Source organism: Heterodontus francisci, chromosome 4, assembly GCF_036365525.1.
Source record: "Heterodontus francisci isolate sHetFra1 chromosome 4, sHetFra1.hap1, whole genome shotgun sequence".
Lineage (NCBI taxonomy): Eukaryota > Metazoa > Chordata > Chondrichthyes > Heterodontiformes > Heterodontidae > Heterodontus > Heterodontus francisci.
Window position 1 is genome coordinate 68,512,610 of NC_090374.1, and position 13,369 is coordinate 68,525,978.

The 13,369-nt window shown below is 44.3% G+C and overlaps 1 protein-coding gene across 1 annotated transcript in view; it reads right to left on the reverse strand.

Moving 5' to 3' along the window:
• The window catches only part of LOC137368795 (ATP-dependent Clp protease ATP-binding subunit clpX-like, mitochondrial), a 72,964-nt gene that overhangs the window by 16,690 nt on the left and 42,905 nt on the right, over positions 1-13,369 (reverse strand). Inside the window, exon 12 of the mRNA XM_068029001.1 lies at positions 220-384. Within this exon, the coding sequence (XP_067885102.1) occupies positions 220-384 (165 nt within the window). The remainder of the gene's footprint in view (positions 1-219; positions 385-13,369) is intronic.

Here is a 13,369-nt window from a genome sequence, read left to right on the forward strand (position 1 = left end):
ATTTGTAACATCATTTTGATATGAGAAAAAGTCAAATTGTGTTCAAGATTGCTGAATTATGAAAAATTCCACTGTGGACCTTAAGCCTGTGAAACAATCTGCCTCAGACATCATAAAGACTATGAGAATTACTCCGGCAGAACCACCAATGAGAACAGTCTAACAAATTACCATGAATGTTGGAAAGAACACTTAGTATTTATAGAGTTTAGAACTGACCTTTTCATTTTTCCTCCTGCTGATTACTCTGTCCAGTCCATTAAAAGCTCCTGAACCTACAAACAGGATGTTGGTGGTGTCCACCGGAATGGTATCCATACGATATCTCCTAGAGCTCCGTTCTGGGACATTTACTATTGTTCCCTCCATGAGTTTCAACAAACCCTGAAAAATAATTATTTTTTAAAATAATTAATTAAATAAATAAATAAATAAAAATAATGATATTAAAAAAACCATTATTACGCTGCCCACACTTGTACCCTAAAATTACAATTTGAGTCCTCTGTGCACTATAGGATCCCAATTTGTATATCACAAGTGATATCACGGTCCTAAACTTAAACTGCAATATTGTTCAAATGGCTTGTGAGGCCTGATGATAAAATAAAATGTGAACAGTCCTTACTTGAGCAACTTTCCTGAGACCAGAAGATTTCTTCCTCACCTGCTTCCGGATTTGGTGCACAGATGAAGCAGCATTGACTAAGCTACTTCTGTACACAGTTCTGATGTCCATATTATAAAACAATATAGGCTGGAAATTTATGCCTACACCCCTGGAGCGGGCTGGGGGATGAGGGAGGGTGGGTGGGGGTGGTGGCATAAAATCGAGTGGGGGGGTGGTGACGTAAAATCGAGTGGGGGGGAGGCTGACGTTCCTTTTGCCTACCTGCCCCCGTTGCTATTTTATCAACAGCGGGACAGGTGGCACATAGCCCACCTGCCCCAAATCAATTGAGTCCCTTAAGCTGCCAATTAATTGTCACTTAAGGGACTCCTGCCACCACTGCTGGTGTATTACCAGCACCAGATGGGCACTTCGGCACCTGAGCAGGCCACCCGGTAATATCATGCAGGCCTCCTTGTGGGCTGGGGTGGGGGGGTCCTCCTGATCAGGCACTCTGCTAGAACTACCCTCCCCTGCCCTGCACTCCGACACCCAGTCCCCTCGCTGGGGTCCAGCAGATTGTCCCCAGGGTGGCCCGACCCCCACTCACCTTTTCCGGGCATCCTCCATTGTTGCTGGTTCTGGGTGGCTGCAGTACCAGCAGTGGCCATTATTCTCGTTGGCCCCGCTGAGACTGATTGGCCGGCAGCTCTTGGAGGCGGGACTTCCTGCCTCAGAGAGGTGGAAGTCCCGACCAAGGCCAATTAGGGGCCTGGGCCATGCAAGATTGCAGCGTGGCTTCCAGGCCCGGCAGAGCCGGGCTCGCATCTGATTTTTCAGCTGGTGGGCAGGGCCACTGCTGCAACATAACATTCTGACCATGGGGTTACTGAGAAGGTGCAGAAAAGATGTACAAAAATGATGCCAGAACGAAGAGGTTATAACTAACATAAATGACTGAACTGCCTGAGATACTTTTCTCTAGAGAAGAGAAAGCTGCAGCATGACTTAAGAGAACTCTTTAAAATTATGGAGGAACTTGATATGAAAGACATAAAGAAGATGTGTCTATTTGTGGGGAGTCCAAAAACAGGGGTCATTAATCTGAGATTAATAAATCCATTTGTGAATTCAGAAAAAACTTCTTTACCCAGAGATTGCTTCGAATGTGGAACTTTCTACACAAAGAGTAGCTGAGATGCATTTAAGGGGAAGCTAGGTAAGCACATGAGGAAGAAAGGAAGATAAGATAAAGTAGGTGAAAGGACATTTATGTGGACCATAAACATCGATATAGATCAGTTGTGCCAAATGGCCTATTTCTGCTCTATAAAATCAATGTAAGTCTACATAACTTCCATCCAGACTGCTGTGGTGCTGCTCTTCACTGTAGGGTGGTCTCGAAGGGCCAAATGGCCTACTCCTGCTCCTATTTTCTATGTTTCACTCCAAAGGACCATACTTCTTTGTAGGATCGCTTCTAGTAGCACTCCCATGGAGCCATTCTAGTCTCTAAAATTTCTGCAGCCAACTTTTTCGCTTCTTCAGGAGGACAGTTTAAAGTGACTAGAACTCCTTCATTGGCTGCTGCTGTCCCTTGATCCCAAGGCACTCACAGCAAATATTTAGACTGGATATGGAGGCAATTTATTTCAATGTGCTTTCTGTGTACTGCAGAACCAGATCAAATCACTCCACTACAGACATGTGCAGCATCCAAGAAGCACTGGTCCCAGTGCCTCTGCACCAGGATAGTATTTATCACTCCTCATTAAACTAGCAGGCTCTGTTACACAAGAACACAAGAGAGCAGAAGTAGACCATATGGCCCATTGAGCCTGCTCCACCAATCAATATGATCATGGCTGATCTTGGGTTTCAATTCCACTTTCCTGCCCACTCTTCATACCCCTTGATTCCCTGCAAGACCAAAATCTATCTATCCCAGCCTTAGTATTTATCCCAGGCAGATAGATGGGTGACCGCTAGAAGGGGCAGGCAGTCAGTGCAGGAATCCCCTGTGGCTATCCCCCTCTCTAACAAGTATACCGTTTTGGATACTGTTGGGGGGGATGGCCTATCAGGGGAAAACAGCAGCAGCCAGAGCAGTGGCACCACGGCTGGCACTGTTGTTCAGCAGGGAGGGACAAAGCGCATAAGAGCAATAGTTATAGGGGACTCTATAGTCAGGGGCACAGATAGGCGCATCTGTGGACGTGAAAGAGACTCCAGGAAGGTATGTTGCCTCCTGGTGCCAGGGTCAAGGATGTCTCTGAACGGACAGAGGGCATTCTGAAGGGGGAGGGTGAACAGCCAGAGGTTGTGGTACACATCGGTACCAATGACATAGGCAGGAAGAGTGATGAGGTCCTGCAGGGGAGTTTAGGGAGTTAGGTAGTAAGTTAAAAAACAGGACCTCTAGGGTTGTAATCTCTGGATTACTCCCTGTGCCACGTGCCAGTGAGGCTCGAAATAGGAAGATAGTGCAGCTAAACACGTGGCTGAGCAGCTGGTGTAAAGGTAACAGGGTTGTAGTGTTGGGTGATTTTAACTTCCCCAATATTGACTGGGACTCATTTAGTGCTAGGGGCTTGGATGGGGCAGAATTTGTAAGGAGCATCCAGGAGGGCTTCTTGAAACAGTATGTAGATAGTCCAACTAGGGATGGGGCCATTCTGGACCTGGTATTGGGGAATGAGCCCGGCCAGGTGGTCGAAGTTTCAGTAGGGGAGCATTTCGGGAGCAGTGACCATAATTCCATAAGTTTTAAGGTACTTGTGGATAAGGATAAGAATAGTCCTCGGGTGAAGGTGCTAAATTGGGGGAAGGCTAATTATAACAATATTAGGCAGGAACTGAAGAATTTAGATTGGGGGCGGCTGTTTGAGGGTAAATCAACATCTGACATGTGGGAGTCTTTCAAACGTCAGCTGATTAGAATCCAGGACCAGCATGTTCCTGTGAGGAAGAAAGACAAGTTTGGCAAGTTTCGGGAAGCTTGGATAACACGGGATATTGTGAGCCTAGTCAAAAAGAAAAAGGAAGCATTTGTAAGAGCTGGAAGACTGGGAACAGACGAAGCACTTGAGGAATATAAAGACAGTAGGAAGGAACTTAAGCAAGGAGTTAGGAGGGCTAAAAGGGGTCATGAAAAGTCATTGGCAAACAGGATTAAGGATAATCCCAAGGCTTTTTATACATATATAAAGAGCAAGAGGGCAACCAGGGAAAGGGTTGGCCCACTCAAGGACAGAGATGGGAATCTATGCGTGGAGCCAGAGGAAATGGGTGAGGTGCTAAATGAGTACTTTGCATCAGTATTCACCAAGGAGAAGGGCTTGGTGGATGATGAGCCCAGGGAAGGGAGTGCAGATAGTCTCAGTCATATCATTATCAAAAAGGAGGAGGTGTTGGGTGTCTTGCAAAGCATTAAGGTAGATAAGTCCCCAGGGCCTGATGGGATCTACCCTAGAATACTGAGGGAGGTAAGGGAGGAAATTGCTGGGGCCTTGACAGAAATCTTTGCATCCTCATTGGCTACAGGTGAGGTCCCAGAGGATTGGAGAATAGCCAATGTTGTTCCTCTGTTTAAGAAGGGTGGTAAGGATAATCCAGGAAATTATAGGCCAGTGAGCCTTACGTCAGTGGTAGGGAAACTATTAGAGAGGATTCTTCGAGACAGGATTTATTCCCATTTGGAAACAAACAAACTTATTTGCGAGAGGCAGCATGGTTTTGTGAAGGGGAGGTCGTGTCTTACTAATTTGATTGAGTTTTTTGAGGAAGTGACAAAGATGATTGATGAGGGAAGGGCGGTGGATGTTGTCTATATGGACTTTAGTAAAGCCTTTGACAGTTCCCGCATGGCAGACTGGTACAAAAGGTGAAGTCACACGGGATCAGAGGTGAGCTGGCAAGGTGGATACAGAACTGGCTCAGTCACAGAAGACAGAGGGTAACAGTGGATGGGTGTTTTTCCTGAATGGAGGGATGTGACTAGTGGTGTTCCGCAGGGATCAGTGCTGGGACCTTTGCTGTTTGTAGTATATATAAATGATTTGGAGGAAAATGTAGCTGGTCTGATTAGTAAGTTTGCGGACGACACAAAGGTTGGTGGAGTTGTGGATAATGATGAGGATTGTCAGAGGATACAGCAGGATATAGATCGGTTGGAGACTTAGGCGGAGAAATGGCAGATGGAGTTTAATCCAGACAAATGTGAGGTAATGAATTTTGGAAGGTCTAATGCAGGTGGAAGGTGTACAGTAAATGGCAGAACCCTTAGGAGTATTGACAGGCAGAGAGATCTGGGCGTACAGGTCCACAGGTCACTGAAAGCGGCAACGCAGGTGGATAAGGTAGTCAAGAAGGCATACGGCATGCTTGCCTTCATCGGTCGGGGCATAGAGTATAAAAATTGGCAAGTCATGTTGCAGCTGTACAGAACCTTAGTTAGGCCACACTTAGAATATTGCGTGCAATTCTGGTCGCCACACTACCAGAAGGATGTGGAGGCTTTGGAGAGGGTACAGAGGAGGTTTACCAGGATGTTGCCTGGTCTGGAGGGCATTAGCTATGAGGAGAAGTTGGATAAACCCGGATTGTTTACACTGGAACGACGGAGGTGGAGGGGCGATATGATAGAGGTTTACAAAGTTATGAGCGGCATGGACAGAGTGGACAGTCAGAAGCTTTTTCCCAGGGTGGAAGAGTCAGTTACTAGGGGACATAGGTTTAAGGTGCGAGGGGCAAAGTTTAGAGGGGATGTGCGAGGCAGGTTTTTTACACAGAGGGTGGTGAGTGCCTGGAACATGCTGCCAGGGGAGGTGGTGGAAGCAGATATGATAGCGACGTTTAAGAGACATCTTGACAAATATATGAATAGGAAGGGAATAGAGGGATATGGGCCCCGGAAGTGCCGAAGGTGTTAGTTTCGGCAGGCATCAAGATCGGCGCAGGCTTGGAGGGCCGAATGGCCTGTTCCTGTGCTGTACTGTTCTTTGTTCTTGTTCTAAATGTATTTAATGATGGAGCATGCACAACCCTCTTGGGTAGAGGATTGCAAGGATTCACAACCCTTTGAGTGCAGTAATTTCTCCTCATCTCAGTCCTGAATTATTGGCCTCTTATCCTGAGACTGCGCCCCTGCATTCTCGATTCCCCAACCAACGGAAACAATCTCTCAGCTTCTACCCTATCAAGTCCTTTCAGAATCTTGTGTGTCTCAATTAGATCACCCCTCATTTTTCTAAACTCCAGAGAATATAGGCACAATTTACTCAGCCTCTCATCATAGGACAACCCCCTCATTCTCGGGACCAATTTAGTAAGTCTTCACTGCACTGCCTCCAGTGCAAGTATATCCATTCTTAAGTGTGGAGACCAAAACTGCACAAGGTATTCCAGGTGTGGTCCCACCAAATCCCTGTACAATTGTAGTAGGACTTCTTTATTCCCGTACTCCAATCCCCTTGCAACAAAGGCCATCATGCCATTTGCCTTCCTAATAGCCTGCTGCACCTGCATGTTAACATTGTGCATTCCTTGTACGAGCACTCCCAAGTCTTTTTGAACATCAACACTTAACAGTTTCACACCTCTTTAAAAAATTCTGCTTTTCTATTTTTCCGACCAAAGTGAATAACTTCACACTTCCCTATATTATACTCCATATGCCATCTTATTTCCCTTTCACAGAGACTGTCTATATCTCTTTGCAGCCTTTCTATGTCCTCCCTGCAGCTTACCTTTCCACCGAGCATTATTAATAATAGCTTCTAACATTTTCCCTAAGACAGATGTTAAGCTAACTGGCCTGTAGTTTCCTGCTTTCTGTCTCCCTCCCTTTTTGAATAAAGGAGTTATATTTGCTATTTTCCAATCTAAAGGAACCTTCCCCGAATCTAGGGAATTTTGAAAAATTAAAACCAACGCATCAACTATCTCACTAGCCACTTCTTTTAACACCCTCGGATGAAGTCCATCAGGACCCGGGGACTTGTCAGCCCGCAGCTCCAACAATTGTTCAATACCACTTCTGCGATGATTGTACTTTCCCTGAGTTCCTACCTCCCTTCCATTTCCTGACTTACAGCTGATACTGAGATGTTACTTGTATCTTCAATAGTGAATACTGATGCAAAACACCTGTTCAATTCATCTGCCATCTCCTTATTATCCATTTATTAATTCCCCAGACTCACTTTTAATAGGACCAATACTTTTTTAACTTTTCTTTTTAAAATATCTCTAGAAACTCTTACTATCTGTCTTAATATTTCTGGCTAACTTTCTCGCGTACTCTAATTTTACCTTCCTTATCAATCTTTTTGTCATTCTTTGCTGTTTTTTCTATTCTATCCAATCTTCTGACCTGCCTCCCATCTTTGCGCAATTATAGGCTTTTTCTTTAAGTTTGATACTATCTTTAACTGCTTTAGTTCAGCATGGATGACAGGTCCCCCCCTTGGAATTTTCCTTTCTCATTGAAATGTATCTATTCTGTGTATTCTGAAATATTCCCTTAAATGTCTGCCACTGCATCTCTATTGACCTATCCCTTAACCTGATTTTCCAGTTCACTTTAGCTAGCTCCACTTTCATGCCCTCATAATTACCCTTATTTAAGTTTAAAATACTAGTCTTGGAACCACTCTTCTCTCCCTCAAGCTGAATGTAAAATTCAATCATATTATGATCGCTGCTACCTAGGGATGCCTTAACTATGAGGTCATTAATTAATCCTATTTCGTTGCACAATACCAAGTCTAGTATAGCCTGCTCTCTGGTTGGCTCCAGAACGTATTGTTCCAAGAAATTATCCCAAAAACATTCTATGTACTCCTCATCTAGGCTACCTCTGCCCATCTGCTTTTTCCAGTCTATACGTAGGTTAAAATCCCCCATAATTATCGCTGTCCCTTTCTGACAAGTTGCCATTATTTCTTCCTTTATACCCTTTCCCGCAGTGTGGTTAATGTTAGGTGGCCTGTACACCACTTCTACAAGTGACTTCTTGCCTTTATGATTTCTCATCTCTACCCAAACTGCTTCTACAATCTGGTCTCCTGAACTTAGGTCATCCCTCTCTATTGTGCTAATACCATCATTAATTAACAGAGCTACCCCTCTACCTTTTCCTGGCTTCCTGTCCTTCCCAAAAGCCAAGTATCCTACAATATTCAGGTCCCAATCTATGTCATCCTGTCGCCATGTCTCTGTAATGGGCATCAGATCGTACTTATTTATTTCTATTTGTGCTCTCAATTCATCTGTTTTGTTTCGAATGCTACGCGCATTCAGATACAGCGCCTTTAGTTGTATCCTTTAATTATTTTTGTAACCTCTAGCCTTATCTGTTGATTTACTCTTCGATTTGTAGGCTCTGTCCCTTCCTGTCAGTCTGTTTATCATTTTCCATATTAATACCTTTCTCTCATGCCTTGTCTCTACTCCTTGATTTACCATATCTTCCCAAATTTGATCCCTTGCCCCCTCTATTCAGTTTAAAATCCTCTCTACTTCCTTAGTTAAGCAGCTTGCTAGAACACCGGCCCCAGGCCAATTCAGGTGTAGACCGTCCCAACGGTACAGCCACCTCTTTCCCCAGTACTGGTGCCAGTGCCCCACAAACAGGAACCCACTTCTACCACACCAGTCTTTGAGCCATGCATTCATTTCTCTAATCTTATTTGACCTATTCCAATTTTCACGTGGCTCAGGTAATAATCCATAGATTATTGTTCTGAAAAAGGGCCATTGACCTGAAACGTTAACTCTGCTTCTCTCTCCACAGATGCTGCCAGACCTGCTGAGTATTTCCAGCATTTCTTGTTTTTATTTCAGATTTCCAGCATCCACAGTATTTTGCCTTTATTACATTTGAGGTTCTGCTTCTTAATTTGGCACCTAGTTCCCCATACTGACTATGTAGAACCTCTTTCCTTGTCCTGCCTCTGTCGTTGGTACCTACATAGACCATGACAACTGGATCCTCCCACTCCCACTGTAAGTTCCTCTCCAGCCCTGAGAAGATGTCCCGAACCCTGGCACCGGGCAGGCAACACAGCCGTCTGGACTCTCGCTCTTTGCTGCAGAGAACAATGTCAATCCCCCTAACTATACTTATTTATTTTTATTTTATTTAGAGATACAGCACTGAAACAGGCCCTTTGGCCCACCGAGTCTGTGCCGACCATCAACCACCCATTTATACTAACCCGACACTAATCCCATATTCCTACCACATCCCCACCTGTCCCTATATTCCCCTACCACCTACCTATACTAGGGGCAATTTATAATGGCCAATTTACCTATCAACCTGCAGGTCTTTTAGCTGTGGGAGGAAACTGGAGTACCCAGCGAAAACCCACGCAGACACAGGGAGAACTTGCAAACTCCACACAGGCACTGCCCAGAATTGAACCCGGGTCGCTGGAGCTGTGAGGCTGCGGTGTTAACCACTGCGCCACTGTGCCGCCCATACTGTCCCCTACTACCACTACATTCCTTTTTACTCCCTCCACTTGAATGGCTTCATGTACCATGGTGCCATGGTCAGGTTGCTCATCCACCCTGCAGCCCCCGCTCTCATCCAAACAAGCTCAAACCTGCTGGACAATTGCAAAGGCTGAGGCTCCTGCACTCCTGCCCTCTGGGTCCTCTTACCTGTCTCAACTGCAGCCACACTCTCCTGTCCCTGACCACTGACCAAATCAGAAGAACCTATCCTAAGGGGTGTGACTGCCTCCTGGTACAAAATGTCCAGGTAACTTACCCCTTCCCTGATATGTCGCAGTGTCTGCAGCTCGGACTCCAGTTCAATTACTCTGAGCCGAAGCTCTTCGAACCGCAAAAAACTTACTGCAGACATGTTTGCCCTGGATCACACTGGCATCCAGGAGCTCCCACATGCTGCAGCCATGACACATCACATGTCCTTCCATCCTTAATGTGTTTTAATTAACTACTTAATTATTTTATTCAATTATTTATTTTATTTTCCTATTTTTAATATATTTTATTCAGCTTACCACTAGTTCCTTTACTATTTTAAACGTTAGGATTAGAATGGACCTTAATCACTTGCCAGATACTCACCAAACAGGTAGCTTCTTCCCTGCTCTCTCTGTTGATTGTGACGTCACTCTGATGTCACTTTTCGATTTTTGCCCTGCTCCACTCCTGCCACTCCTCAGGCTGTGCTTCTCTCTCTCTCTCTTTCTCAGACTCCGAACTCTGATTCTGATCTGGTCCGCTGTTTAAACCTCCAGCTCCTAGGGCTGTGCTTTGTTCTCCCACTCTCTCAGACTCCAGTCTCCGACTCTGATTTGATGAGCTTTTTAAACCCCCAGCTCCTCCGGCTGTGCTCCTTTCTCTCTCTTCCTCAAGTTTCTCCGATACTTTTTCTTGGCTGATATCAATATCCTTAATTTCCTCACTCTTTTTAGCCCTTAGGTTACTGCCTATTTCTGGTATGGAAATTGTGTCTTCTACTCTGAAGACAGACACAAAATATTTGTTCAATGCCTCTGCCATTTCCTTATTCCCCATGATGATTTCTCCTGTCTCTGCCTCTAAGGCGCCAATGTCTACTTTAGCTACTCTCTTCCTTTTTATAAACTTATAAAAGCTCTTACAATCTGTTTTTATATTGCTGACTAGTTTACTCTCATATTCTATTTTTTCCCTTTTTATCAGCTTTTTGGTGGCCCTTTGCTGGTTTCTAAAACATTCCCAATTCTCAGACTTGCTACTATTTTTGCAACATTGTAAGCCTCTTCTTTTAGTCTAATACGCTCTTTAAATTCCTGAGTGAGCCACGGAAGGGTCTTTCTGGACAAATTTTTGTTTTTGAACGGAATGTACTTTTGTTGAACCCTTTGAATTGTTTCTTTAAATGTTTTCCACTGTTCATTTACCATCAAACCTTCCAGTCTATTATCCCAATTAACCTTAGCCAGTTCTCCCCTCATACCTTTGTTTAAGATTCCAAACCTTTTAGTAACCCACATTGTGCACAAGTTGGTGGTTAATCAGTCATGTCTAGGTTGTATTCTACTTTGTTTTCAATGAGATAGTACTAGAGTTACAGAAATCTACTAGCAAATCAAAGCCCCAAATATCTCCCTCATTTAAGATTTTCCTAGGTCTTTGCCCAGGAGTAATTGACCATCTGGAATAACAGAAAATTGAGAAGGTTGATGTGCACACCAGTAAAGAAATCTGCTAGATTTCACTGTGTTTAAATGAATGGAGTAAAATCAGATGGGTTCTTTTATAGATGTATGTGATTCAGTGCATCGAGGCAGCAAACCCAGGAAAATCTCCCCTAAAATGTGCAAGCAACAAAAATTGTTGCTTACACATTTACAGCAATTTAAATTTACAGCAATTTAAGCTGTAAAAACATTAAATAATCATAATTATCATGAAAGGTATTGTTTCCTATTTACATGCCATCTAAAAACGTCCGGTTGTAGTTGTTGTATGATTGCCTTTAAGCGTGATATTCTTTTAAGATGTTAGTATGCTGGCGGGCAGCCATAAAGGCGGGGCTAAAGTGTGGCGAGTCAAAGAGACTTAGTAGTTGGCAGGAAAAAAGACAGAGGCGCAAGGGGAGAGCCAACTGTGTAACAGCCCCGACAAACAAATTTCTCTGCAGCACCTGTGGAAGAGTCTGTCACTCTAGAATTGGCCTTTATAGCCACTCCAGGTGCTGCTTCACAAACCACTGACTACCTCCAGGCGCTTATCCATTGTCTCTCGCCAGCATACTAACATCTTAAAAGAATATCACGCTTAAAGGCAATCATACAACAACTACAACCGGACGTTTTTACCATATCGGTAAGTGTAAAATTTAAAAATATATGTTGTGACCTGTGGAGAAGTGGAACTGGATTAAACAGTGCACTCCTCCCGCCTTGATCATAACAGCAATGAATGTGACTTCTCAGAAACGGAGATGTCGGACCAAATAATGGAGCACCTATTGAAGCATTTCAGAAAGACCTCTTGGGGAGAAAGAAAGGTCACAGCGTTGATGCACTGCTGGAAGATGGCAGGGAATACAAAGACACTGTAGCTAGACAACAGCACCTGCAAGCACTAGAAGCAGCCAACAGGATCGGCACCGTAACCAGGTCGAAAAGAGCAAGCAGGTTGTATGGTAACAGTGGTCTGTCCCACTCACGGCGAAATTACCTTACATTTTGAGACCTCTGCAAGGTGTGTGGTGCAAAAGGACACTGGGCCTGCCTATGCAAGAAATATGTTTCCAAAGACGCAGCCAGAAGCTGCAGCAGAACACAGACAAACAGAAGACAGGTGCAGCAACAGGGCAACAGCAGCAAGGAGAGCGCCAGAGACCTGCGTAAATGCAAGCCACTACATGAAGTCCACAACAAAACAGACCTGAGACAAGACTCAACAAGACTCAATTCTCAGCCAGAAGGCAAACAGGCCTTACATATTGTGAACCTTACACATCACTTTGATGAAGTCAAATAACTGGAAGCTTTCGCCTCTATTAACATCATCTGCCCAAAGAAAGCTGGCAAACATACAGTCAAGGTCACAATTGACACTGGCACTCCTGCAAATACCTTACCAGTCCAAATGCTCAAAGATATGCACCAGAGTGACTGGAAATCAATGATACAACCGGCAACTGCCAAGTTATCTGCATAGAACAGGTCACCCATCCCTTGCAGTGGCACATTAACAATGCAATGCAGATATGGTAAGTCGGCATGGAAACCACAAACATTCTACCTAGTAGACACGAGTGGATCAGCAGTGGCAGGGCTACCAGCGTGTAAGGACATCAAAATCATAACCATTCACAACAGCATTGCCAAGGGGAAATCTCCAAGGACCAGAAACCACTTGCAGACTCTGACCAGCATCAAATGGTGCAGTCTGGAAACCCAGCAACCGCACAACTATGCCACAGCTTCATTTCTGCTCTCTAGAGAAATGTCAGCACCACAAAGAGCCAGAACAGACAGGTACCTCCATGAGACCAAGTACTCCCCTCCTAATAAGTCCTCGACCTTGAGCCGTAGGCTTTCAGAAGGATGAGGAATGAGGCGAATGACACGCAATGTCCTGAAGAGGCAGCGGAGGAATGAGTTGAATCATTATTTGTTGGCTGTTCGAGATGACGTGCCGGTACTTTCCAAGAATAACAAGACCTCAAAAGTGGTCATCTTGAGAAAACCGGCAGAGTATGCTAGCAGGCTGAAGGCAGAGCAAGAAAAACTGAATGCAGAGAGGGAGAAACTTCAGAAAGAACAGCAACAGATGAGACACAAATTCCCCAAACAAGGGTTGTCAAATCACTGAAACGAGACTTTTGAGCCTCTATACTTGTAAATTTTATAATCTACATTCTGTGTAACTAATTCTGATGTTATGTAACGTCATATGTTTTTACTTTTAGCATATAAAACTTATCTTTGGAAAGAAGGGTATGATTGCCTTTAAGAATGATATCCCTTTAAGATCTTAGTATGCAAATGAGCTAAGGACCAGGACACAGTCATGTGACTCGGTGCCAGAGTCATTGCAACTATAACACCGAGCGGCAAGTTCTGTAAATGGCTAGCTCTGTACTGATATAATATTTAGCTGTAATAAACCTGTTTGAGATCTTCAACCACTGGACTCTGTGCATCTCATTTATGTTGCATCAGACAACATAAAGGAACTCATTACAGCAGTTACTTCTACTACTCTGCTGCATTTGAAATA